Source organism: Aspergillus fijiensis (genome assembly GCF_003184825.1).
Source record: "Aspergillus fijiensis CBS 313.89 unplaced genomic scaffold BO72scaffold_25, whole genome shotgun sequence".
NCBI lineage: Eukaryota > Fungi > Ascomycota > Eurotiomycetes > Eurotiales > Aspergillaceae > Aspergillus > Aspergillus fijiensis.
In genome coordinates, this window is record NW_024469001.1 from 337,001 (window position 1) to 362,375 (window position 25,375).

General features: G+C 52.1%; 11 protein-coding genes across 11 annotated transcripts; 3 read left to right on the plus strand and 8 right to left on the minus strand.

The window, feature by feature from the left end:
* Positions 1–575: 575 nt before the first annotated feature.
* Positions 576–1,067, minus strand: BO72DRAFT_118996 (uncharacterized protein). Its single transcript, XM_040938995.1, has one exon. It carries the CDS (start codon positions 883–885, stop codon positions 607–609), a length of 279 nt encoding a protein of 92 aa, XP_040801028.1. The 5' UTR covers positions 886–1,067; the 3' UTR covers positions 576–606.
* BO72DRAFT_118992 (uncharacterized protein) lies at positions 925–2,797 on the plus strand. The gene has a single exon (XM_040938994.1). It carries the CDS (start codon positions 1,249–1,251, stop codon positions 2,728–2,730), a length of 1,482 nt encoding a protein of 493 aa, XP_040801029.1. The 5' UTR covers positions 925–1,248; the 3' UTR covers positions 2,731–2,797.
* A 3,516-nt stretch (positions 2,798–6,313) lies between these two features.
* Positions 6,314–7,379, minus strand: BO72DRAFT_448412 (uncharacterized protein; the record flags this gene model as incomplete). Its single annotated transcript, XM_040944780.1, is given in 6 exon segments — positions 6,314–6,450; positions 6,623–6,624; positions 6,637–6,699; positions 6,784–6,788; positions 6,905–6,916; positions 7,040–7,379. Coding segments are annotated over 4 exon segments (326 nt in total), but the record flags the coding sequence as incomplete, so codon positions are not given.
* Positions 7,380–8,660: 1,281 nt separating this feature from the next.
* Positions 8,661–9,081, minus strand: BO72DRAFT_119035 (uncharacterized protein). Its single transcript, XM_040938997.1, has one exon. The coding sequence runs from the start codon at positions 8,970–8,972 to the stop codon at positions 8,712–8,714; it is 261 nt and encodes an 86-aa protein (XP_040801031.1). The 5' UTR covers positions 8,973–9,081; the 3' UTR covers positions 8,661–8,711.
* On the minus strand, positions 9,082–10,543 carry BO72DRAFT_119034 (elongation of very long chain fatty acids protein). Its single transcript, XM_040938996.1, has 3 exons — positions 9,929–10,543; positions 9,582–9,864; positions 9,082–9,528 (listed from the first exon to the last, which is right to left on the minus strand). The coding sequence occupies exons 1-3, from the start codon at positions 10,337–10,339 to the stop codon at positions 9,191–9,193; spliced, it is 1,032 nt and encodes a 343-aa protein (XP_040801032.1). The 5' UTR covers positions 10,340–10,543; the 3' UTR covers positions 9,082–9,190.
* Positions 10,544–11,928: 1,385 nt separating this feature from the next.
* On the plus strand, positions 11,929–13,500 carry BO72DRAFT_477705 (cytochrome c oxidase subunit VI). The gene is made up of 4 exons (XM_040947459.1): positions 11,929–12,398; positions 12,584–12,629; positions 12,777–12,894; positions 13,007–13,500. The coding sequence occupies exons 1-4, from the start codon at positions 12,205–12,207 to the stop codon at positions 13,123–13,125; spliced, it is 477 nt and encodes a 158-aa protein (XP_040801033.1). The 5' UTR covers positions 11,929–12,204; the 3' UTR covers positions 13,126–13,500.
* Positions 13,501–14,144: 644 nt separating this feature from the next.
* On the minus strand, positions 14,145–15,554 carry BO72DRAFT_378749 (glycosyltransferase family 15 protein; the record flags this gene model as incomplete). Its single annotated transcript, XM_040941328.1, has 4 exons — positions 14,145–14,301; positions 14,368–14,986; positions 15,046–15,309; positions 15,392–15,554. 4 exons carry the CDS (start codon positions 15,552–15,554, stop codon positions 14,145–14,147), a joined length of 1,203 nt encoding a protein of 400 aa, XP_040801034.1.
* A 267-nt stretch (positions 15,555–15,821) lies between these two features.
* On the plus strand, positions 15,822–19,066 carry BO72DRAFT_448420 (putative gamma-tubulin complex component GCP5). Its single transcript, XM_040944781.1, has 2 exons — positions 15,822–16,025; positions 16,083–19,066. Exons 1-2 carry the CDS (start codon positions 15,954–15,956, stop codon positions 18,714–18,716), a joined length of 2,706 nt encoding a protein of 901 aa, XP_040801035.1. The 5' UTR covers positions 15,822–15,953; the 3' UTR covers positions 18,717–19,066.
* Positions 18,897–21,231, minus strand: BO72DRAFT_378646 (putative flavin-containing monooxygenase; the record flags this gene model as incomplete). Its single annotated transcript, XM_040941322.1, has 9 exons — positions 18,897–19,060; positions 19,116–19,341; positions 19,405–19,655; positions 19,721–19,759; positions 19,825–19,896; positions 19,969–20,065; positions 20,118–20,303; positions 20,362–20,486; positions 20,568–21,231. The coding sequence occupies 9 exons, from the start codon at positions 21,229–21,231 to the stop codon at positions 18,897–18,899; spliced, it is 1,824 nt and encodes a 607-aa protein (XP_040801036.1).
* Positions 21,232–21,812: 581 nt separating this feature from the next.
* On the minus strand, positions 21,813–22,981 carry BO72DRAFT_429768 (RTA1 domain-containing protein; the record flags this gene model as incomplete). The annotated part of the gene is made up of 3 exons (XM_040943078.1): positions 22,644–22,981; positions 22,335–22,583; positions 21,813–22,279 (listed from the first exon to the last, which is right to left on the minus strand). Exons 1-3 carry the CDS (start codon positions 22,795–22,797, stop codon positions 21,813–21,815), a joined length of 870 nt encoding a protein of 289 aa, XP_040801037.1. The 5' UTR covers positions 22,798–22,981.
* A 279-nt stretch (positions 22,982–23,260) lies between these two features.
* BO72DRAFT_429773 (FAD-dependent oxidoreductase) lies at positions 23,261–25,044 on the minus strand (the record flags this gene model as incomplete). Its single annotated transcript, XM_040943079.1, has 1 exon — positions 23,261–25,044. The coding sequence occupies one exon, from the start codon at positions 25,042–25,044 to the stop codon at positions 23,278–23,280; it is 1,767 nt and encodes a 588-aa protein (XP_040801038.1). The 3' UTR covers positions 23,261–23,277.
* Between the last annotated feature and the right edge of the window lie 331 nt (positions 25,045–25,375).

Here is a 25,375-nt window from a genome sequence, read left to right on the forward strand (position 1 = left end):
TGGTGAATTGAGAATTGGGGGAACCAGCAATCTAGATGTGGCCGCCATTGATGCGCGCCACGGACTTTCCTTTCCCTCTTTGAGCTTCCTTTTCCCCCTCAATTTCCAGGCGTTCAGGCGTTCAGGCATTCAGGCATTCAGGCACCTTGTCCCCCCCACCACCACACACATCCATCTCCGACAGCTCACGTTGATACGTCCAATCTCTTAGCGCTTCTTCCGCTTCTCCCTCCCCTCCAGGCTCCTCCTCCCCCTCCCCTCCCCCTTCCTCATGGCCGCTGTGAACCCAAATCCCCAAAATCATGCTTTTACTCATTGAATAGTCCCTCTCGTGGCGCCGGAATCCTCCACAATTTGGCTCAATCTCGTCGGTTATCATTGCTTTTCCGGGCCAGGAGTGTGGTGATGACGATGAACAATACCCCGTCTATGCAAGGGTCGGCTGAACTGTCCCTGAGCTTCCAGTGTCCACACCCACACCTCCCTGGGGCTGCAGGAGGGTCAGGCAAGGATGAAAACGTAAGCACCACCTTCATTCTCTTAGCCCGTCCTGGATTCTCATCCTCTTGTCCATCCAGGTTCAAGTTCCTCAGCAGTAGTACCTGGCTAAGGTACAGTGACTGCCACTAAGGCCGAGGTACAGATCACTAGCGCCAACCAAGCAGGATACAGAGGAGGAACAAAAAAAAGAAAAGCAAAAAAAAGAAGACAACTTCGGTCTCTAAACTCACTTCGTCCTAGGTCTTCCCCTGGTGGCGCACGTGTCATGCAGCATTGCTTTTCCTGCAATCCCCAATGCCCTCTTCTGACTTGCTCCCCTCCCCCCTCCTCCCCTAGTGGAGCTCCTGGTCCGTTCACTCCGGAAGTTGTGTGATCGGATGGCATTCGGTGGCTTCGTTCAAACAAACCTCAACGGAGGGTCACCAGCTCCACTCCGTTTCGAGCATACCAACCCGTGTGGCCCATCTAACCCTGTCCAGTCCCTGTCCGGTATAATTGACATCCATTCTCTTCTCCTGTCGGTTGTCGGTTTCGTTTGCCTTCTCTTATCTTCATACCATTTCCTCTCACGTTCTTTCTTTTCTTTTCACTTGTTCCCACTCGTTGTTTGTTGTGTACATGGGTTGGCCCACTTGTCCATCCACTTATATCTTTCCTTATTATTGAGTACCTGCCGGGCTTGGGGGCTCTATCACTTTTCTCTCCTTCTATTTCGTTCTTCTCTCGACCTTCCCACTTCACATCACCATGTATCAGACGGCAGCCCCTCTAGACCTGGACTACCTGAACCAGCAGCTTCTTCCTCGACAATACGAATCAGAGGAGGAGGAGACTTCCGAATCGGAGTTGGGATCCCATGACCATGCATTTTCGCCCATCAAAACCGCCGGTCCATATGATTCAGACATGAGCGCGGATGAGGTTTCCAGCGTCAACTCCCCTCAATCACCATCAGACCAGACCGCCTTCGCCCGCTTATTGTCAATGCATGCTACCACAGGCAAGACCTCTCGGCCAGTCTCGCTAGATACCGTGAAACGTAGCAGTGGAACGACGTTTGTGCCGGAGACTTACATGTTTGACGATGATGACGACGTGATCATCGAGCTGCCATCGCCTGGCAGCACCTCTCCACTGCGGTCTCCAGTCTTCTTGCAGCCTACTGTTTATCAACCTCCCCAATCGCTGCGACATCAGCGTCGCTCTCGATCTTCTTCCCCTTGTTCTGTTTACTCGCTTGACGACTCAGTCGACGACTCAGATGTCTGCGTGGCTGAGAAAGTCACCATTGTCGAGCCTATTGCTAAGCCTAATCTGATCTTAATAAGCCCAGTCACCGATGGCCCGGTGCTAGAGGAGCCCGAGCCCATGTCAGCCATTTCAGCGACGACTGAACCGGACCGATATCCAAGTGGTAAAGGACTGTACTCTCTCAACCAGGCAATCAAATCGCAACCGCTTTTGAGCGAGAGACGACCAGATCCCGCCTTCCACTTGAAGCGTGGTAGCCTGCAATTACATGGCCGCTATGCGGGGCAGCATCCTCGGCGAGCGGACACCGACCCGTTTGTTGCTCCTCGAGCTTTGGCAGATGTGCCCGAAACTCCCCAGCCCACCAATATGCGCTCGCAGTCCATGGCATTCAATCGACCAAAGACCTCTGCCGAGCATGTTGCAAACCGGGGACCCAAAGGCAGTCTTCTCCGTCGACCCCCATCCATGCAGACCGTCCAAGGGGGCTATTCGCCCTTTCCTCCCCGCCACACGTCCAATCATGCCGCCGATGAATCTCACAGCCGATCTGTGTCGCTCTCTCACTCCTTTGCTGGCTCCGATTACAGTTTGCCGTCGTCCCGCACTTCCAGTCCTGTTCCCTACTACTCATCACCCACATTCAACCGCCACCGCTCGGGCTCCACCTACAGCACGTCCAGCATGCCTGGCAACCGAGGGTTTCGGCCCCCAACGGCAGCCGCCTCGCTTATGCACAGTTCGACGGCGTCTAGTGTGTACTCAGCCAGCAGTCTGCGGTCGGAAGTGGAGAGCGTCTACAGCTTGGACCCACGCGAAGCCGCCGCTTCGGGCGCCAAGGCTGCGCGGCGGAAGAAGAGTTTTCGGTACAGCCGAAGCGCTAAGGCCGACAGTGCGGAACCAGCCGCCAAGAGTTCGAGTTCTGGTTTCATGGGATTCATGTTACGAGGCAGGAGAAAGTCCACCATCCAGAAATAATGCTTAATTTGCGGAGATAACACGGGAAGAATTGCTCGATCTAGTGTTTCATCTTTACTTCTTCTTTCTACGTTTTGGGGAAAAGGTTTTTTATTTGTCGCGTCACGTCTCTACTTTGGCGTTCTTCGTCGGTTTAGCGTCTGCTTCCATGGGGTTTGGTTTTGGTCTGTACTTCAACTGCCTGGGGCGGCATTCCTTGTTTTCCTGGTTTTTTGACTTTTCGCACTGGATGCTTGTGATATTGCGATCTTACTGTACTATCGCAGAACCTCCTCGCCTGTCTCTTTTTCCTTTCTGTGTTCTGATCACCGAAGTAGTCATAGGCGGGCAGAATGTGATGGCCTTCCTGGAGTGGGCCACAATTGGATCTCAGAATCAACTGGGACAGAGTCATACAATTTTCCCTCGTGCTTTTCTTTCTGTGGCTGTTTCGCGTTCGTAAACGTACGGTACAGACGTAGGTGTTAAACTGCTGTAGAAGCTGTTTCGTCCCCGCGGGACGGACATCGGAACCGACAGTAGCGATGACACCCGGGTTTTGTCTTTGCGTATCCAAGGTTCAATGGGAATTCCGATCGATGGTGGGCGGGCATGCATATCGGCGATCCCGGCAGCTGAGCCTTCACCCGGCAATCGAGTGGAGGGGGCGGCGGAAGCTGAATCTGCCTCGCTCACCCTCTCCACATGTTCCCACATTCCACAATAATTGCACAGCTCTGAGCTTTCCCGCGGTACGAACCGCCTTTTGAAAGACTTGATTGGTGCTCGAAAAATCGAGTTCTCAGCATGCCATGCATGGTTTCTGCCGTGGGGAGGCCACCGGAAGCGTCAACTGACTCGAACCAGAGACGAAAAAAAAAAAAAAAAACTTGGAAATGTAGAGTAGAGTTCTACAGACTTCGGGTCGGGTTCAAGTGACAGCCTGGAGGCAACCAACTTCTGCGCATGCGGAACCGGATGTCTTTTCCTTCGGCCTGCCACGAGGGGTGGATCGGTTTCCTATCTGCGGTCAAGATTTTGTGAAGGTGTGATTCCGTGGACAATGAGCCCCGCCCCCCCGGTTGCACTGTACATCTACTGCCTGCGTTTGATATTTGAATATTGGCCGATGATTTTTGATTTTAGTATGTAGATGCAGATGCAGGCTTGAGGACAATACCAGGGCCGATGGCCTTTCGATCTGGCCTGGTTGGGTTTGGTACTTCGGTGGAAAGTTGTTTGGATATCGTGCTTTGAGCAGATCATCGTTTGTAGGCTGTGTACTCCATAAGTAGGTGCGCACTCCCGGTGGTGTGGAGCGGTCATCAGATCCTGGCTTCCGGTAGGGAACTAGACTAAGACATTCGGGATCCCGTTCGATGTGCGAGTTAGAGTGCATTCTTCTAGATTATGATCGTCGTTGAGGGGTGTGCCTCTTTTGTCTGTTGATCCGGGCTAGATTTTTGGAATTTGAATCTGATTTTAATCTATGTATGTAGGAGTACGGTAGTATGCGGTATGCAGTATCTACTCCGGAAGGACTGCCCATGCTGGAGACGTCTATGCCGTCTACCTGGGTACTATACATCCCCCCCACCCTGGATCTGGAATAGGGAAAGGCTAATAATCATCACGCGCGGGATATTGCGGTATGCAATACTCCAAGTCTCGCGTTTCCCCGTCAGGAAGAGAATGTGGATGCATGGAAGAGATGATGACTGCAGGCGTAGGTGTAGGGTCACCATTCTAGCCCGCTCACGGTTTAATTTTAACCGAGATCTCAGGGACATGGCTGAACCTCGCTTATCTTCTCAAAGGAAGACTATTGACAAGCCTTCAAACCTTGAGATGTAGAGTTGCGGCAAGCCACATTCCGGTCTACGCTTCTAGTGGAAGTGATTGGTTGGTGGGGCGGGAAAGCGACCTCGGGATCGATCCATGATCTTGGATTCCCGGCTGGAATTGGTTCACGGCAAATCATGCCGAAGCCCTGGGAACTGCGATGCGCGAGTCAGGGGTGGAATGTGGGAAGGTGAGGTTCTCGCTAGGCAACAGCAAGACAGCGACAGCGACGCGATCGATGATGTCTGCTGGGAACTTGGGACTAGACTATGTGGGAGGTGCAGGGGGTGACCCGCGGGAAGGTGGGAGGGGCCGGCGGTTGTTCTCGGATCGAGATGGAGAGGAACGGGTGCATGATTCAGGGGAACGGGGGGGGGTTCGGCAGTTGATGAGAAAAGGCACTAGGGTTGTCAACTTGCCTTACCTTGCGATAGTTGTTGGGGGAGACAGGTATTGGTAAGCGAGATGACCGGTGTTTCAACTTTTGTTGGTGCCCCATTGAAGGTGGTGGGATATACTGAATGGTATGGTTTGTTGGGAGAAGTGGGTTCAATGGGACTACTCGTAGTTCTGCGAAATAAAGCTTGGTTGCTGTGCATGGGCGTGGGAACCTGATCTTCTTCGGGCTCGTGCTGCTGGTGCATCTGCCGAAGGATACGGAGTATATTGTATATAAACCCCTACTTTCGGTTTCCTACGACTGCTGGGCTTTTCCTTCCTTCCGTTCTCTCTTGCCATTTTCCCATCCAGCCTCTTGTCTCTCGCGGATTTCCTTCCTTAGTCAATAAATCATTCTTTGAGGTCGGCTTCTTTTTGGATCCGTGATGCTCATTGCAGCAGCTCTCTAGACTGTACATGATTCGTGGATGAAGCATAGCACGAGAGAATAGAGACAGCATATTGCAGGAAGACTGGAAACGACAAAGTATCTACGGTCAGACATATGCTAAGCTTCTTCAAGATGATACCAGAGACCTAGTGCCACAGTACCAGGACAATGCCTTCTTGAATGCCACTGGTATGGCACTTCCACCAAGCTAGCAGGCGGGAAGGTCCGCGACCGTCCCGTCTCAAGTCTACAACCACGGCCAACAATCCCATACGTAGAACTACCGCCCCCCCATCGCCGTCGCACGTACGCATCTCCAACTACCAGCGCACGGTGAAAGACTGATACACTAGACGAGTAGCCTACTCCCATCCCGTGACAGCATGCCATGACTGCGTAATGCATCATTCCGGGGATGCACGGCACGAGGGATGTTCGACACGGGGATCTTCCGTCTGGGAGGCACAGAAGTGCCGGGACATGAGATCGGACGGGCCCAGAAGTTGGGGAGCTCGAGCAGTCCGTCCGCTGGGTTGCGTCGAGGTCGAGGCATGTGCACTGAAATAGCGCAAGCAATTATATGCTATATGCTGTTTTGTCATGATCTAGGCTTGGATGCTGCACAGTCTTCTGGTATTCAAGTTGATTGTTGGCGATAGGCACATGGTGATAGTGATCGCGCCGGTAAAGGAAGTTCAACTCCTGACCTGTACTACATCTCCTGGGCTGCAATTGCATAATGAATGTCTGTTCTTCTCTGGTGCTGGGATTAGAACTTCCTTCACAGAGACACTACACAGTCAAGCCTCTAGTCCCTGCAGTCCTAGGTCGATGATATAAGGGTACGACAAGGGACAGTCAAGATACGCACTTTATATATAATTCATATTCTCGACAAAACATAACCAATGCAAGCCTCTGCATTCGCATTCACAGTACAGGAAAACCTCGAAAGGGAGAAAAACCTATACTAAGGCCATGCCGCTCCACTTCACATCTAATCCACCCGTTGTCGGAGCTTTCCTCCTCAACGAGATCTCCGGCCTTGGGAAGGGTGTCAATCGGGGATCTTCAACAAATCTGACTATCATGTTATTGACTGAGTATATCATTCCAGATGGGACAAGCACTCACCAGCACCACGGATCTGAGGCAGAAGTCCCAGTAGTAAGGGCTTCTAGAATGGGATGCTTCAGCTTACCGACTTTGAAGTCCCGTGAGCAAGAGTCTTGAATGTCCGGAGAGGCAACAATTACCATCAATTAATGAAGTGGAACCGTGCCGTTAAATCCGGGGATCGGAGGTAGTGAGGATGTTCCCTTTTGCGTTCATATAGGCTTAGCATTGGGTCGAATCGCTATCAAATAGACTGACTCAGAAAAGCACTCACATTCTGTAATTTGATTAAACATGGGTTTCCAGTGTTTCAAAACGTCAGTAGATAGCTATATCAAGAGCCTAACTCACAATCTGCCAAAGTTAGTATTCCCCGTCTGGATGGCAGACATCGTAGGAACAACTCACCGGACCAGTAGGCTTCGAGTAGCACCTTGGGTCAGCATGCATCACCACGTCTCACTTTCAAGTTCCGCGTTACTTACAGGCTACATATCGTCGTTAGTAGACCATCGAACATCACAGAAGAACCGGATAACTCACAGGGAAGAATCGCTTGACCGGCGAAGAGTTGGTGCACTCGGTGGCCTGCACGAGCCTCGCACCGTACAGAAGCTGCTGAGCAGCTTGGACTCCTTCCGGGTTGGTACCGTTGGCCGTGCTCACCCCCTGCTGTAGAGTGACGATCTGCTGTTCGAGTTGAGTGCAGTTGACACCACCGTTGATGGGGACCGCAAAGGTGGTAGACGCGAAGATGGCCACCAGGGCAGCAGAGACGCAAGACAGGAAGCGCATTGTGACTGATGTGCCTTAGGCGGTGCTGGAGTTGCAAGATGTATATGGGACGACGAGTCGAAGTAGTGATTGAGCTGGTGCTTCTGTATTTTGATAAAGAATCAACTTAAGGATTGAGGTGCCCTTTTATGTCTTTCTGGAGCACTTTCGAGATGCTTGGATCTGCGACTGGGATGTCGCTGTAAATGCCGAAGAGGAATCGGAGTTCATGATTCAACAACAATCTTGGTTAGAGCACGCTACAGAACACTGAACTTGGTGATCTCGGGAGTCTTTGTTCTTCGTAGATCGACCAGCTATGATGACATTGGGAAGGAAGCTGGTCAGGACTCTTCGGATGAATCCATAAACATCGGCTTTATCGAACTCATTGCGCCATAGTCGAGATGAATCCACCGGGTAGGACGCGCACGCCACAATGCTTATCGGTAGATAATTCCCTAAATTCCCTGAAACTCCCTGGGAACTCATCGTATGTCAACAATAGCTAGGCATGAAAGCATAGATTGCAGCTGAGTATTCGGAACATATGCTGAGTGACGATTTTACCTTGATCGTCATCACGCTGCATGAACTATCGGCAGCGCGGGCGATCATTGTTCATAGCGGGGGAGAAACCGGAGTAAGACATGGATATTCCACAAACCATGGTATCGTCTTCGATGATACTAGTACGTAAGGTGATAGCGCACGGCCATGGCGGTTGTACCGTGCACAGTAAAACAACGTGCATGGTCTCCAAAAAGACCTCGTCTCTGAGAGTCTCCGCTAGATTCGGATCTGAAGCATGACCAAACCCACGACAGGCTCATCTGTCGATCACTGCAAAGCAAGTACTTCTTTCCAGGCTCAAAATGCCCGGAGTCGTCTTCATCGTAGTGTGAGCCTAGAGACTTTCGGTCTTTTCATTGTCTGCCTCACCTTCTGGGTCAATTGTGGTTCCCCGGCTCGGAGTAACTCGAATGCTTGCGCACATGTCGATAGTGACTACAAAAGCAATGAACAGCAGCAGCTCGAAAACTCAGGTGCATTGTAGCACAAGGCAGGCAGCAAAGCGGACGGATGTTGCCTATTGTGGATCCCAAAAGGTATCTTGCCTCGGGCTGACGCCGAGACTCGTTGCGAATTTTCGTTCAACCCCAGAAGATTATCTGTATCAGACAGTTCATCTGGATAGTACCAGTAACCACAGCTTCCATGCTGATACTTCTCACGTTTCAAACCTCGACAGATACATATTTTGGATTCCCCAAAGCCCCAAATCAGCAAGCCAAACAGAACGAAAGTTTATGAAAACCAATTGCACATTTCAAAATTAGTGAAGTCCGAAAGGTATTCAATTATATACAGGTAAGGAGCAATGACAAGAAAAACACATAGCCATGATTACATTTATGTTGACCTCCCGTTTATAGACGATTCAAAAAAAGGCATATGTCGGGACTCCGCAGCCAGCGGAACAAAGGCGACGTGACGAAGCAAAGTAAAGCATGTAGAATACAAGCTGAAATAGCCAAGTCATGGTCTTTGCTCGGCTGATTCCAGGAAGAAGAAAAAGGGTAGAAAGCCTTTCCCCAAGCGAAGATATCTCTGAATTAGCTCGGTACCACCTCTGCAAAGCGGCAAGGCCACATGCATAAGCTGGTTGAAAAGCAAAGAAGACCATTATCATCAAGGTCATTCATTAAATAGTTGTAAGTGTTGGCGACCGAGTGTGGAACCCGGCTTCAGAAATGGTTGGTTGTTGGCTCGCTCATGCTCGGCCGAGATATGGCGATGCGCGAAGATTGACTGTGAAAGCGAAGGGAGAACGAATCCGCGCTTCGAAGCCGATTTGCTAAGCGGGTCATCGAAGAAGTGAAGAGATGTGCCCCTAAGACCGTCTCACCACTCGTGCACCTAGGCCTTGCGGGAGCGGGTAACAGGGCCGTTGGAGCGTCCGGTGGACACAGCGTCACCGTTCGACTTGGCCTGTCCGTTGGGAGTGGAAGGAGCAGAGACCTCGAATTTAGCCATGTCAATAACAGCCTGTCTGCCGGTGTTACGACGAGGACGGCCAGTCTTGGCAGCCTTGTTGTAGGTAGCGACGTAGAAAGAGATGAACAAGAACAGGTAGGAAGTGATGACAGCGATTCCGGAGAAAGCAGCGAATTCCTCTCCGGCGCACTTGCCCATATTGGGAGCCCAGGGGAAGTAGGTCGAGGAGAAATAGGTGTAGGAGGCGAAGTAGATAAATCCTAAATAACGGTCAGTTGAGTTTCCGGAAATCGGTCACGAGACAACGACTTACCAAGATCGATGACGAACTGGATGATCTGGAGGCGGGTAATCCACTCCTTCCACCAGATACGGATACCACGAGCGCTCTGGAAGTAGTACCAGTACATAACAACGTGAACCAAGAGATTGATGTCAATGACCACCCACTGGACAGCGGTCAAGCCAATGAGCTGGGTGTAGCAGAGAAGAGCGGTGGCACCGTGGTGGTAGGTGTGAAGGAAGGTCAACGGCTTCTTCTTGAGGAAGAGGAAGACAGTGTCGATGAGCTCAAGGTACTTGGTCAGGTAGTTGAGCTAAGCGCAAACAAGCGGGTTAGTTTCGGTCATCGGATGGATGTGAAACGGTTGCGAGACTCACGTAGTACAGAACGACCAGAGGCTGTGTAAGTCCACCCTCGTGCGTGCAGATAGTGTAGAAAATGCCGTGTCTCCAGAGGGTAGGAAGGAGTTGTTCGATAAACAAGGCCAAGAGCGTTGCGCTGATCGCGGTCAGGTAGAAGTTGTGGATCATGAACAGTGTGTTGAGCTTGAAAGCAGGACGGTCCTTCATGAACGCGCGACCACCAAAAATGATAACATAGTAAGCCACAAGCATCACAGCAGTCTCCTTGAATGTAGACATGGGCGTGACGCCCTCAACAAAGCGGAACTCGCTGGCGGGATATCCCACAACAAGCTCGAAGGCCTTGTCGAAGATAGGCCATAGGTGGATGCCAAATGGCCGATCAATGGTTGGCCTGGGCAGGCTCTGGAGAAGTTCGGCGGCCATGGTGAGCAATTGACCAAGATCCTAATCACTTGAGGAGGACTTGAGGAGGACGGATTGACTGAAGGTCCCGGAGTGTGAAGGACCTCAGATTTCTGCTTCTTCTTCTTCTTCCTCTTCCCAAAACTGCTGACAGGCCGGTTGGAGGGGTGCGAGCAGAGAATGGGGTAAGAAAAAGGGAGAATAAGAGGAGGGGGGAGTTAAAAGCAAACGCAGCGATTCAAAGGATAAGAAAGAGGGAGAGTAAAGGAAGAAGAATATGGAAGAAGAGAAATGAAGAGGGAACGGACAAGGTGGAGCAGCAGGAGGACTTGGTATCTCTTTTGACTGCCTGTTCGCAAGGAGAATCCATCCATCCTTCAGCGTGTCTTCTTTTTTGGACTCCGGCGCGTCCGCTGCGGCTGAAAAGAGACTAGCGCAACCTCGGCCACTGGGAAAAAAAAAGGGGGCGTCCGCTTAGGGCCCGACGATCATGTGCCTTCCGGGTTCCCGGTTCGCCAGCTGGTCCTGATTTTGGTGCCCTTGTTGCGCTGTTTGCGGCCGGCAAGCCTCGTAGCAAGAGATGACTTCGATATCTAGAGGAGGGTGGAAAACTCATGAGGATAACTTTTGAGAGTCGCTTCCGCCGGTTGTATGTCACGTCAAGGTCACCAAAGTTATCTACCTAATTGACAATCTGTAATTGATCGTCATAACTACAAGTAGGGAAGCGGCCACTAACCACGGGCCATCTTCACATGCTGTGCTGACCAGTGCCAGTTGGTGACCATCGAAATGGTGTAAATAACTACCAGTACTAACCTAGTCCCTACTATAGTCCCTGAGAGATCATGATTAGATTACTGAGTACTATCCTAACATTGCCAATATCTCAATGAATACGAATTCCGAACCTGGAGATCCCGGTAACCTCTTGAAACATAATCTCCATGCAAGTTCGCCAGGGTTATGCCAAGGGTTCTGGGTCACTGTATACCTCTGATTCAGAACTCAGCGACCTGGTAACTTATCACTCACTGTTTCCTCATGAAACATGTTGCTGGTCAGTGCCAGGGTCCAAACACTAGTCAACGAGATCCGTGGGGAATATTTCCGATCCCCGATCTAATTTCTACGATTTGCTTCTCGAACAAGTTGCTGCGCGGGGTACTTTGACAGATTATTTTTTGCAAAGTCAGCTGATGGAAAACATCCCGGTGGATATATGTTAGAAAGAAACCGTTTTGAAGGACGAGGATTCAAGGAACCAATAACTGACTGAGAGCTGGACTGGAAATTGAGATGACCGACTGTCGATCATAATTGTCAGTCTCCCAGCGGCGGCAGGCTGGGGATTCCATGGAAAGGACGTGGAAACTGGACTGGACTGGACTGGCCGCAACCATAGTCACCACCGGTTGTTGCCAGTCTCAGATCAGGTTTGCACAATCTCTGCCTGAGGTGGTACTGGTAATCTCCGGGGCAAGGGTGCGGATCTCGATGCCGCCCACGGGATCTGGGCCAAATAATAAGAGCCAATTGAGAGCTATAAGCTGCGTACCGCCTATGCTCCAATCACAGCTGGCAGATAGAAAGCAGACCTCGGGCTCTGGGCAAGTGACAGCATACCCGTAGTAGTGGCCTGAGGCATCAGCCAACTTCGGGTTGGGCGGGAGCCGCAAAGGAAAAGCCGGCGATTATCAATGACGGACGACCACTGCAGGGCGGATACTCTGAATGCCTGAGGCACCAACAACCTCACACCACCCGCAAAATCCTAGTGCAGCCCGGCTTAACCTCTGACTTCGACTTCGTCAACACCTCGCCCGTCTTGCTCTCCCCTCACCCACCCCCAATTCGCCCACCTCCACCACCACCTTCTTCTCATCATGTCGCCAATCTCCGTCTTCCGTGTCGCAACCCGCGCCGTCCGTCCCTCCGGCTTCATCAGAGCCGCTCAATTGCCCCGGGCCCGCGTGCAGTTCCCCATCGCTCAGGCTATCAGCCGCCCCAGCTTCAGCACCTCCGCTCAGCGCTACTCTGGCCACCACGAGGACGAGACCTTCGAGGAGTTCTCTGACAGGTATGCAATCATAACTTGCCGAGCCATTGGAGACAGATGCAAGCCCGTTGGTCCGGACTCGGTCGCAACGGGCAGCCGAACCCGAGAAGCCCGGCGGCCCCTTCTGATGCCTTGATTATGGGCATTACCTCGCTCTCTACTTCAAACCCGTCAACGACCTCACCTCTAACCCACCCTGTCGATAGATTCGAGAAGGAATTCGACGGTGTCCAGGATGTCTTCGAGCTCCAGGTAAGCCGATGCCCTCCCCTGCTCGCGTCATCCACTCGCATCCCCAGCCTTGATAATCAGCCCAGCTGCCATTGGGCGGATTGCTGGGCGCTTCTCGCTCGAACCTATATCAGCCCGGACTAACAAAATCGATTCTTTCAAACGCAGCGTAACCTGAACAACTGCTTCGCCTACGATCTCGTCCCTTCCGTTGAGGTCCTCACCGCCGCTCTCAAGGCTGCCCGTCGTGTCAATGACTTCCCCACTGCCGTCCGTGTCTTCGAGGGTGCGATAACCTCCTCTCCTGTCCTCCACTTTTCTCCCAATTGATCTCATATCTACCGTCCGCACATTCCTCGAGAAGACACTAATCCCTTCTGTTTGGCCGTCAAAAATAGGCATCAAGGCCAAGGCCGAGACCAAGGAACAGTACAAGCAATACCTCGAGGCTCTTGAGTCGCTCCGCCTGGAGCTGGGTGTTCCTCTCCGTGAGGAGCTCTACCCCGAGGAGCAGTAGACGCAGAACCTGAACCCTCTGTGTCCGGAGTTCACCCGTCTCGTCTCGTCGTTTTATCTTTTTTATGTTGTCAGTCAGTTAAAGATAAGGAACGCTGTATACATATTCTAGAAGTGCAGTTGGAATGAAGTTGCTGAAATGTCCCGGTGGTGTGTGTGTGTGTGTGTATCTTCTCTATAAAAGAAGGAAAGAAAACGGACCTCACATGGCCGCGTTCCGGCTTCCTGGCTGTCGTGGGGAAAGGGGGTGGATTGGAGAGTACACGCGTGCTTTTTCTATACCAGTGCTGCTTTTAAATCATGTGAGCATATGCTTGTTACTCTGTATTATTGAAAGGGTTAAAGTGTGGAAAATCGAAGATGATGTTCTTGTTCTACTGTTATTGATCTATACAATGCGATTGGGGGCCTTCGTGGATAGGGACCCGGTAAGCCTGCAAGTCATTGAGCCATTGATTTCATGGTCGACTTCTACCAGAGGGCACAAGCGTAGCGACCAGGAAGGTCATACAGTTTGAGGGCTTCCTCTTCCAGAGCATCATCAATGGCATGACACATTGAGAAAAAATGTTATAGGTACAGTGAATGCCAGTCCGGACATGCCTAGAGATAAGCATGACACACCGGAAACAACCAAACATGAGAAGCAGGATTGAAGAGAAACAAATCCCTGGATAACGCCCCCCAGAGTTCAGGATGAATTTTAAGCAATTTCTTCGTCAACAAGACTGGGTATGTAATGGTGGTAGAACATGTAAGCTGTGGCAGCCGTGCGCACTAAAATCCTGTACATATAATTGACCGCAATGCTCGAACGGCATAAAATACTTGGTGCAGAGAACATACACCCTTGATTGAGTGCGTAAACGAAGTGTTATATGTGGCAGGATCAGAGATGCCTGTCTCTTATCTCATTGCACCTCATGCGCGAAGTTCGTATATAATGAGATAGAGGAGCACCTTCCGTCTGCACCAGATAATTAAGTGTAAACGAAGTCATATCATGTCGCGCCGTATCTTTTAGTGGGTTCCGACATGCTTGAAATAGCTGGGTCGGCAATCTTCCTTGGCCAGCCAGGGCTCACCGGCGTAGAACTTGGCCGGAGTGCAGCCGGAACACTTGGGGGAGGTGGGGCAGTTGTAATAGGGGATGTGGTTGTAACCGATGTCTCGGAACCTAAGAAAAGTGAGTTAGAGGATAGATCAGGGATGCTGTGGGCACAATGCGAGGACATCGACTCACCAATGAACCTTATTCTTATCGGCGAAGAGACCCAGGCCGATAGAATGCACCGGAGCATCACCCCAGCGCTCGTAGTAGAAGCCGCCCGCCCGGTCCAGGTGCTCAAAATAGGCAGAGTACTGCTCGCCTCTGAAGAACTCCATATCGCCAATTTCGAAGTTGGACCAGAAGTGGCAGGTCGAGTATCCATTGGCAGCCTCCGTGTGCTCGGGTCGGAGTTGATCATCGGTGAGCCAGTTCATCATATTGTTCTTGTTCAGGTAGGTCGGGTTCGCAGCGAGGAACTTCTTGGTCTCGGGCCAGAGTGAGGGAATACTCTCGGGAGCATCGAAAAGGTTGATCGTGAAGCCGTAGGTGAGGTTCCGATCCTCCATGTAGCGGAAGACATCGTAGTCAACATCGCAGAAGAACTTGACCTTAGGTTCCACACGCCAGTAGTACCGGTACTTCTGGAGGGCGGGGTGTTGGTAGAACAAGCCGCTGTTCCAGCGGCACATCTGGTGATACGAGATCTTGTCACTGTACTGAATACCCTTCTCCTTCAACAATTCGGCGGACTCGCGGAATAGGTCCATATCGATCCACTCAGGGACCTCCCAGTGTTCCTTCGGCACTTGCTCTTCATGTATACGTCAGAGACTTGTGGTATAGTTGCCTAGGTCGATCAGCTGGACATACCGTAGTAGCATTTTGCCTTCGTTTCCGCCTGCGTCAGCTTCTTAAATTCTTCCGTGAAGGGCTGGTCATTGAAGAAGATCCAGGGGTAATTGAATTTGCTATTCCAGGTGCGCTCAAGATCGCGAATGGTCGGGATCAATTCGTGGAGTTCTTCATTTCGGACAAGAGAGATGAGGGCCGCGTTGGTACGGGGAGATTTCGAGTTGCCGGGACTATAGTCGCCGTCGGTCACACGCCACAATTTACCCTCGGGCTCGCCAGTTGCTGTTGAAGAAGGAAAAAGAGTATGTTAGTAGGAGATAGATAAGCCCAGAGGAGTGAAGTCATTGGAGCTGCATAGACGTACGATCTTTGAGAGGATCGGAGGTGATGCCCTCATATGGTGTTGATGATGACGACGACGACCCCTTACTGATCAAGGCGGGTGTTTTGTTCATTTGGAAGATGAGGAAGAGGACGAGGATGATACATGATGCAGCCAGCATCCGGATGGGTCTTGCGACAGCCATTGTGCCGGTCTGCAAAATCCCCACGAAAGGTGTAATGGGAGGGGAAAGTGAGCAACAGGGGAGAATTGAGGCCGCAGGGGAGACTTGTCGCTACTTAATCAACTTATCGCCGCCTCCCGCCGCGAGACTGAGACTCTCTCTTCCAGACGGTCTCTCGTTCCAGTTTCCGAAACACCTAGCCGCTATTCCTTAACAGGCCTAGCGTGGATCTATCCCGATCAATCATCTCTGCCGCTCGGTCGCCGACCTGCACCACTTCATCAGCGCCGCGTAACCAACTCAACGGCCTTGATGAAACCACAGGACGATGGAGAGCGCTTCTTTTCGTCTTTTCCTTAGTGGCTGTGCTGATATTCAGAGATAAGGTGCTCAGACTGCCTCACCTATGTTGTGCCCGCCATGGCTGCTACGGCCAACGTGAGCGCTCTATTAGAAAAGCTAATTGAGGCCGTCGCAAAGGCTGACGCAAAGGCATTTGGTTCAAGCCCACTTTTACTTCAAGGGTGGGTGCTAACATGTCTTGTTTAGGACATACCACGCTTTGCTGCCCTCAAGCGTCGTGCCGAGGACACAGTCAAAGCTGGTGCTCATGGCCGTACAGATCAGTTTGCGGTTGCCAACCACCTGGATGGACTGCAGGAGAAATTCCAAGTCCTCAACAAAGACGAGCTTGCAGATGCACTTCGCTCCAGGTTGCTAGAGCTCAATGAGCACCGTAGCTCCTGGGCCCCGGAATTTCTTTCTCTGCTGCTGGAACTTGCAGATCGTCCGGCTCAGTATTCACGACTGGATCGAATCCCAAAGCCGAAACTCCAAGAGGAGGCCGCACCGCTCACTTGGTCTGACTTCGATGCAGCCGGGTCAGCATTTTGCGAAGAGGATATCTGGGAAGCTGTAGACTACGGAGCCGATTCTTCCGATGAGGAGATCGCATCTGTTTCCCTGTCAACTGACACCCACCGCTCGCGGCCACCCCAGATTTCTATAGCTCCAGAAAAAGATTATGTGATTCCAGATGCTGCATTGACATCTGGTGATGACGAAGAACTGGTAAAGTCGATAAAGCAGGCACAATTCTGGACAAGAAATAGCCAGTTTGGTGGGGATCACGAAGTAATATCTTCTTGCGCCTTGACGGAACTTGAGGTTATTCGGGAGACAATCTTCATGCTACAAGGCCTGCCTACGTCTATGTTTCGACGATTTAATGGCAATGTTGAAGTAGATCAGAACTACAATATTGCGCATTTGTCGAGAGAAACTTTCTCCTCGGTTCTACGATCCCTGAGTTCAGTCGGAACTCAAGTCGACATTCTCAGACTGTTCGTCAGGATGCCACAAACTATTCCTTCTATGCAAACCTTCCAGCGGGGGCTGGAAGGCTGTCTGAGTAATTATGACATGTTTCTCTCAAAAGCACAACACCAGTACCTTTCTCCAACGTCAACCGCCTCTGTTAGTCTACTGCAGCTCTCTGAAGATGTGTGCCGTGAGACTAGGCTTCTCCTGATACTGTCAGACCTAGTCTCGAAGCTTGAGACAACGTCAGTGAATGCTTCCGTTCAAAGTCTCAATCGTCTGTACGATGTAGTATGCTTGACTCAAGCGACAGGTGACGATGATGGGTTCGCGGTCCTTGCTGATCTGTTCTTTTCATGTCTGGAAACATATGCCCGACCTATTCGTCTCTGGCTAGAAAACGGCAAACTAGAAGAGGCAGCCAATCACGGGTTTTTCGTTCACCACCAGCAGAAGAATGGTGACCTGCGAACGCTCTGGCATGACTGGTATACCCTCGATGCGCTTTCGAACATCTCCTCTGTGCCCCAATTCATCCAACCCATCATGCAGAAAGTTCTCATTGCCGGCAAGAGCATGGTATTCTTGCGGCACTTGAATATGAGTCCGGGTGATGAGGACCGCAGAAAAACATCCGTGACGATAGAAGACGTGTGCCCTCCAGAATCCCCTTCATCTTACCTTCCTTTTTCTGTTTTGCTCGAGTCTGCCCTCCAAAGGATGGTGGAGGAAAACTACAATGCTACATCTGCGTTACTGAGACGCAAGTTTGACAAACAGTGTGGATTGTGGGAATCGCTTCAGGCTCTGGAGTACATCTACCTCTGCCGAGACATGAGCATGTCTGGCATAATCGACAGTAAAATATTCGACCTGATCGATAGAGGGAAAGCGGCATGGAGCGACCGATATCTCCTTACAGAACTGGCACAGAGTATTCTTGGTTCGATGCCATTTATTGACCCGTCACGACTCATTGTACGATCCTCGACGGATGGACTAAACAGCGAGAAGAGCAGCAGCCGATCGATGAACATGCTTAATGCAATTTCATTTGATTATATTCTACCGTGGCCTGTTGCAAACATAATCCCGAAATCCGCGATCTATGATTACCAGCGAATTTCCAGATTTCTGATGCAAATTCGCAGAGCGAAGCATGCACTTGTGAAACAGCGCTTACAGCATAGCAATATCCATGACAAGATACAAGATACGAGGAACAATACGCTAAGCTATGCGCTGCGACACAACATGCTCTGGTTTCTCAACGCCATCTACAGTCACATGACAGACTTCGTCATTTCAGCAGCGACCGCGTCGTTACGCAAGGACTTATCTGCCGCCAGTGACATTGATGGTATGGTCGAGGCCCACTATAGATTTATGATGTCACTTAAAGAACAATGCTTGCTATCGGATAATCTTGAAATGATCCACCAAGCCATTGTCGCTATCCTCGACCTTTGTGTCCGTTTTTCAGAGGTTCAGGCCACGCGCTACGGAAGCGACCAGTCTCAATTCGGGAGGACTTTGAGAAATACAGACAGTCGCAATCATCCAGCTGTGGACCGCAAGACCCGCATACATAGTCTTGACGTCGATGATGACTTTAGCGACGAGGGTGACGACGACTTCGATACCAATGATAATGAATCCGCTGACTCCTTCCATGAGTCGAACTATCTACAACAAATAAAAGAGATCAAAGACCAGTTCGAACAGTTGATTGCGTCTGTGGCGGCTCGTCTGAAAGGTATAGGACGTTTTGACGGTCCACTGAGCTGGGATATGCTGGCTGAGAAACTTGAATGGAGGAAGGCGGGACAGGTCATGATCTCAGGACCGCTGCCAGCCTTTTAAAAGGCGCGATGATGGCAATTCACATGAGATTCAAGTCCCATTTGAGTGCAACTAGAACATGTCTACATCTGACAATGCCAGGGCAGCCGGGATTTCATTCAGTCTATGTTCTCGAGCGGCTGCAATTAGGATCTATCCTAGGGGTCTCGCAGTGGATCATGAGAGATTCAATTTCGCCGACTATGCCGAGTTCTCCTTTAGGTGTATTCCTTGGTACACAGGCAGTGGAGTCCCATCGAGGCTGGCACGGATCTGCAAGGCCACAAATCTCGAATAGAACCTAGCTTGGCCCATTCCTCCTCCCATATACCATAGACCAGGATGTGGCATGAATTTCACGTCAACTCTCAAGACTCCTCATAACGTATCATGCAAAGAAGCAGAACAGATTACACTTACGGCCAGTTGGGACATAAACACCCTTCAACTCACCCTCCGGATCAATACCCCAGTAGTCCTCCACGCGATTGTAGATGTCTTCGCCGAAAAACGTGCGGACCGAATCACGAAGGTTCCCTGTGAACCCCGTCGCGAAGATCACATCCGCCGGAAGGACGCTCCCGTCACCAAAAAGGAGGCCCTCTTCTGTGTATGACGCTAACGGACTATCGGATTTGACTTTGATCTATTCGAAACCCAGTCAGCGCACTTGACTCGCTTGTGTTTCTAGCTTTCATATAATCCCCACCTCGCCCCTGGCGATCATTGCCGATGACCCTGTATCCATTGAATGCCCACCAAGACGCTGATTCAACTGATAGATCAGATCTCCAAACACTTCCACTCGGAACCCAGCGCGGAGGAGAGCCTGGAACCGCTCTGGCTCGGCGGCGGCCTGGGGATGCACGACTGCCATGGTCATCAGCCGCGCTACAGCAGTCGGGACGAGGTTCATCTCGCGGTCGGAGACTTCCGTAGGCGTCACATCGTTGAACATGCCTGGCGTGCCATCAGAGCAAGACTCTCGGACAAAACTTATAAAGACGGCAGCGGACGCAGCCTACCTTCCCATGCTCGCTGCAGGTATTCCCGAGGCAGAACGTCTGGTGTTATCAGCTCATGAGCCAAAGGTTCATGTTATTGGCAAAGAAAGTGTAGAGCAACTCACAAGTTGTACTACGCTGCACCATAGTGACACACGAAGCCCCAGATGCGACCATATCCTTTGCGATATCATGGCCTAGGTTTCATTCGCATTCAACCGCAAGGGGAAGTCTCAATGGACGTATTGAAGTTGAGCACTGTGGCTTACCTGTATTGGCCGAGCCAATCACCACGCCCCGTTTACCTTTCCATTTCTTTCCATTCCTGTAATTCGCCGAGTGCAGGAACTCACCTTTGAACATTTCCTATCAACGTTCATCAGCAGAGAGATAGGATGACGAGAACAAGCAGACAAACCTCGCCCGACAATCGAGGCTGACGAGGTGTCAACGCGGGTCCGCCCGTGGCAAGCACGACATGAGAGCAAGTGACCGTCAGACGACGACTCGGCCGCTGATCACCATGCTGTCGAAGTCTCAGCGTCCACTTCCTCTTCATCTCATCCCAGCTTCCGGATTCCAGCTCAGTGGCCGTCCAGACGTTCTATATCCCATCAGTAGTTTCCCCTATACTCATCTCAAAAGCGGCGGGGGCGACGAACAATCCCAAACCGCCGCGACCAAGACTCCAGCCCATCCGCCAGCTGATCCTTGGACAACCACTCCCCACACGCAGGGGGAAAGGTACGTTCAAAGGGGAGATGAGACCAATTGCGAATGGTGTGTACTAGTTGGTGCCTTGGAGTTCAGCTCCGTCGCCAAACCCCAGCCCTCCAGAGAGCACTGGATACTTAGTGGGAAAACCTACACCTCAACGAATCATACCTCACCCGCCAATTATCCCCGACCCGTGCATTTCTCTCAACCACCACACACGAAAACCCCAAAGCCTTCAACCGGCCCGCCGTGCCTAGCCCGGAGTGTCCCGCCCCGACAACCACACAATCAACGTCCACCTTCTCGACCCCATAGATGTTCTGCACCCCCGGACCCAGAGAATCCACCTCCCCCCACCCGAGCAATCCCTCAAGCATCGTGCACAGCATCCACACCCGATACTCCTCTTCCGCGGCGGTCCGGACCAGCGATACCACCCCGGAGCATTTGGTGGCTAAGCGCGATCTGGTCCGAAAGACGAAGGGCACATCGATCCAGCCGCATTCGGCACCCAGGCGGACGGGCTTCGCGGCGTCGATGTCGACACAGAAGGTATCGGCTTCTCGGCTGGTGCGTAGACGGTTGGAGACGTCGCAGATGGTGGGCGCGGAGTAGAAGGTTCGTAAGGTGCCGGTCAGGGCGAAGGTGTCTCGCCATACTGCGTCTTGAGTGAAAAGAGTGGGCGTGAGGTCGGTGCGGAAGACGTCGGAGAATAGGCCCGCAGTCTTGCGGATGTCTGTGTTTGCTGGGATGCCTGTTGCTGGGAGGGCGCAGGGAAGGTTCGGGAGGATGTCCCGCGGGTTAGTTTCTGGCATTGTGCTGGTAACTAAGGTTGGGAAGTTTGGGGAGGAAGGGAGGGGGACTGGCTTGGGGATATGTACTTCTTCGATCCCGGTGTGACGGCATTTGCTTGTGCGAAACCACACACATCATTGGGTACTGGTAGTATCGCGCATCTGCGGGGTGCTGCAGATGCAATCAAGAGAAACTTCTTCATTGGCTTATCAGCCAGTCGCAGAAGGAGGGTAATGCCCGATACGAGTGGATTGGTTGATTCGCATTATGACGAGCGACGATGCGGTAGTTTCAGCCTAAATGCGGATAGCAGCACGTCAATCACTGCGGCACTGCATGCATGCCGAGAAGCAGGAAACCGATGGCAGGGTGATGGTGATGCGAGCCGCACGGCTGAGTATAGCAAAGTTGGCATGAGGTTATTTCCGACTAGATGATAATGATAGGTTGAGATTGATCAAGTTGGTTGCAGACGAGATTGAAAAACGCAGCGCAAACTAACAGTATATACAGACATATGCATCGGTGGCAGACAAGCATGCGAAACAATCATCGCTTCGTAAAGACCTCATCCACAATGTTCATCGCGGAACACACCCCCTCAAACATCAGACGACACCTCCATCTCCGTCGCAAGCGGCACGAACTTGCGCGTCTTGAAGGCCTTCTCCGAGTACTTGTCCCCCATCCCAAGGAAGCAGTTGATCTGGCTGGGATGGATGTACTGCAGCACGACCATCGCCCCGAACATCAGGAGCGCGTCGAAGACATAGATGAACGCCTCGTGTTTCATGAGATACCCGTCATACCCTTCCAGGTACTCCACCACCCTGATGATGGAACGAACGAAGATTAAAAAACTCGAGACATAGAGGGCGACCATGTGCCGGCGCCACACACCGGACAGTTCCATGGCCGTGCCGGTCGGGTTCTTCCGCATGCGCGACTCGAAGATAATAGCCGTGATGATGAAGAAGCCGAAGAAGATGATCTGGACGAAGAGACCGCCGATAATGATGTGTTCTCCGGTGGAGGGGTCGTTGGAGTTGCTGACCATCAGCCCGGCGCCTGTTCATGGATCAGTCAAGTTGTCGCAGAATCAGGGTTGTGGCTGGAAACGCACCGGAAGCCTGCATCAAGAAGGAAAGCACATCGCCCGTCACGAAGATCTTGGTCATCCAGCTCAGTCGGATGACTGCGTATTGCTCTGCGTGGACCATACGGATGATCCGACCGAGGGTCATGTAGATGCTCGCGGCGAGGAAGGCGGGCGCAATGAGGATCAGGGCGCTTTGGATGATGTAGGGCCCTTTGGTGAAATCGGGGCTTTGAAGGGCGGACAGCAGGCGGCCCACGTATCCGATGGTCTCGACTGTCGATCCGTACTGTTAGCTTGTGTGGATATGTGCAACGGATGGTATGCTTGACGTACGGATGCCTCCGATGAAGAAAGGGATCATGAACCATGACCGAGTCCGGGCCAGCTGGTAGAAGTGCAGAAGGGTGCTGAGGCCGAACAGGACCACGAAGATGCCCGCGGCTGCGGTGGACGGCGAGTAATAATAGAACGTGAAATCCATAGCCATTGTGCTGGTTGATTAGCAAAAAGAGTATTGGCAGAAGAGATTCAATGGCGACTAGATTGTAAGAGAGAAAGAAGACAAGGCAGAGGATTGCGCCCTGCTTTTATCTTAAAAGCTGTCGCTGTATCAGAAATCCCCAGCTGTGGACTCGATCCATAATTAAGGCAGTAGTGGACCTCATTTTGCCTCAAATGCAGCGTAAGCAATGGCTGGGGAACTGATCCTCGTGGCAGTGTGTCTAAGGGGGAAAAATGATGCTTCGTATCTCGTTGCGTGCTCCCGATTAGGAAAGGGGCGGCGGGTTCCACAATATCTAAGCTTAATCCCCGGTCGCACTTCGTTTTCGTATCCTTACCCGTTCATGGTTAATTCTATCCCGGTACAACGCACATCTTTAATACAAATCCATGGTACTCGACTTAAAACCATTACATACATCTCATTGATGGAAAAGAAAAGAAGAAAAGAAAATTCTGATATCGTTTACATGGCCTCTTGAGCCCGTTGCTCCCGTTTCGCAAACTCATCCATGGGCGTCAGGTTGGCCTTGGACGGTCCCTCAATACACACTCCGTCGCAGCTGAACCGACTGCCGTGGACCGGGCAATCCCAGCTCTTCTCCGTATCGTTCCAACTCAACACGGCCTTCATGTGCGGGCAAATGGCACTGTACTTATGGGCCTTGCCCTGATCATCTTTGTACACAGCGATCGGCTTGGCCGGGTTCTCCTTCATCACGCCTCCCGAACAAGGCGCGAGATCCTCGATGTCCTTGATGTCGGACTGCATCCACCGCTTGTACTGGGCATTAATCTGCAGATCATGCTTCATCATGCTAGGCATCGACTTTGCGATGCTCGTGAGACGGTTGGGGTTGTACAGCTGAGCCCAGGCGTTTTCAGTGCCGGTGATCTCGTCGGCGATTAGCTTGCCTGCTAGCACACCGTGAGTGAGTCCGTTCCCGCTATCGCCCGTCACAATATAGGTATTGTGTTGGCCCTGGTTCCGGCCGATGAACGCCATATAGTCGACGGGCTCGAAAATCTGCCCGCTCCACCGGTAGTCGACCGAGCCGGCCTGGGTGAACCGCTCGCGCACCCAGGTCTCGAGCTCCTCAAACCGGCCTCCCGTCTCCTCCTGGCCGACCTTGTGATCGCAGCCCCCGACCACCAGATAGTCCTCTTTCGCATCGCACTCCGTGAAGCGGATGTACTTGTACGCCTCTGCCTCGTCGTACAGCAGACAGTCCTCAATCGACCCCTTCGGCACGCGGATAGCAATGCAGTACGTGCGCATGTACTCCATCTCGGCGATGACACTCAGCTTCTGCAGCGGGACGCACGTGGCTTGGACGACGTCGTTGGCGGTGATTGTGTAGCCGTTGAACGTCTTCACCTGGACGAGATCCTTCTCCTCGACGGACATCATGCGGGTATGGGTGAAACACTGGAAATTGGGCTGCTGGCGCAGCCATTCCAGCACCCCGACGAAGTACTTGGTGGGGTGGAAGGTGGCCTGGTCGGCGAAGACGGCCGCGTCGCGCTGGTCGATCGCGCCGTCCCAGCCCTTCACGGCGAGCCCCTCGTGGTACGAGGCCCGGAGGCCCAGCTTCTGGGCCAGATCGACTTCCTCCTTCAGCTCCGCGATCTCCTGGTCGTGCTTGGAGTCGCCGCGCGGGTACTGCGAGATCTCATAGGCCGGCAGCGTGCGGTACTCGCAGTCGATGCCCAGGGACTTGGAGATCTCCCCGACGCGTTGTATGGCCCAAGTGTGGCTCTCGGCCGCGGCCCGGGCGCCCTGGGACCCGTGCTTCTTCTGAATCTCGGTGTACCCGTCATCGAGCGCGTTGGACAGGTGGCCGCTGGTGCGGCCGGACTCACCGGAGAGGACGTTGCGGGCCTCGATCATGGTAACCCGCTTGCCGCGGTTGACCAGCTCGTACGCGATGGAGATACCGGCGATGCCGGCCCCGACAATGCAGACATCGGTTTCAACATTCTCATTCAGGACAGGGAAATGTGGGTACCTGGAGTAAGGCATGTGGCGGACCCAGACCGGGTCCGTCTCGCCGGAGGTGTTCATGAATTGATGGGAGTGTTCCGCCATGGTGGCCAGCTTGCGGGAGGGCGAGGTGGTACTGGTCGAGTATCGAGAGACGGTGAAGAGCAGCTGGTAGTTGACACGTTTGAAGGCGCTGTGTCGGATTGCTCTATGGCATGTGACGCTGTAGACGTTCAGAGCTTGGAGCATGGCCGGAGCAATGCAGTGAATTTGGAATCTGTTGCTTGGGCGTTTTTCTGGGTGGTCGGCATGGAGTGCATATAAGCTTGGGTTATACTGAATCGCATCACGATGACCTAACGGTAGACCCAGCTTCGATACGCTGTTTGAGCGCCGAGAAGCATGACACAAACATGACAGGTGCGAATGAGCTGCGTTCTTGTCGCTAATTGATGGGATACACTACCCGGACACGATAGAGGGAGCAGGTGGGCTGCGAAGATCTCCGCAGAACAAGGTCACTGCAGGTCGTCGGCCAGACCCAGACGGCGGGGATCTAATCGTTCTACGATTGGATTCG

Bases quoted from the DNA above. Each gene is read 5' to 3' on its own strand.
- BO72DRAFT_119034 (XM_040938996.1), bottom strand. From the start codon at position 10,339: ATGGCCGCCGAACTTCTCCAGAGCCTGCCCAGGCCAACCATTGATCGG. The intron at 9,865-9,928 runs GTGAGTCTCGCA...GTTTGCGCTTAG, and splicing joins CTCTGGTCGTTCTGTACTAC to CTCAACTACCTGACCAAGTA. The intron at 9,529-9,581 runs GTAAGTCGTTGT...ACCGTTATTTAG, and splicing joins CCAGTTCGTCATCGATCTTG to GATTTATCTACTTCGCCTCC.
- BO72DRAFT_448420 (XM_040944781.1), top strand. From the start codon at position 15,954: ATGGCTGCTACGGCCAACGTGAGCGCTCTATTAGAAAAGCTAATTGAG. The intron at 16,026-16,082 runs GCATTTGGTTCA...TGTCTTGTTTAG, and splicing joins TCGCAAAGGCTGACGCAAAG to GACATACCACGCTTTGCTGC.
- BO72DRAFT_118992 (XM_040938994.1), top strand. From the start codon at position 1,249: ATGTATCAGACGGCAGCCCCTCTAGACCTGGACTACCTGAACCAGCAG.
- BO72DRAFT_119035 (XM_040938997.1), bottom strand. From the start codon at position 8,972: ATGACCTTGATGATAATGGTCTTCTTTGCTTTTCAACCAGCTTATGCA.
- BO72DRAFT_477705 (XM_040947459.1), top strand. From the start codon at position 12,205: ATGTCGCCAATCTCCGTCTTCCGTGTCGCAACCCGCGCCGTCCGTCCC. The intron at 12,399-12,583 runs GTATGCAATCAT...CCCTGTCGATAG, and splicing joins TTCGAGGAGTTCTCTGACAG to ATTCGAGAAGGAATTCGACG. The intron at 12,630-12,776 runs GTAAGCCGATGC...TTTCAAACGCAG, and splicing joins AGGATGTCTTCGAGCTCCAG to CGTAACCTGAACAACTGCTT.
- BO72DRAFT_118996 (XM_040938995.1), bottom strand. From the start codon at position 885: ATGCCATCCGATCACACAACTTCCGGAGTGAACGGACCAGGAGCTCCA.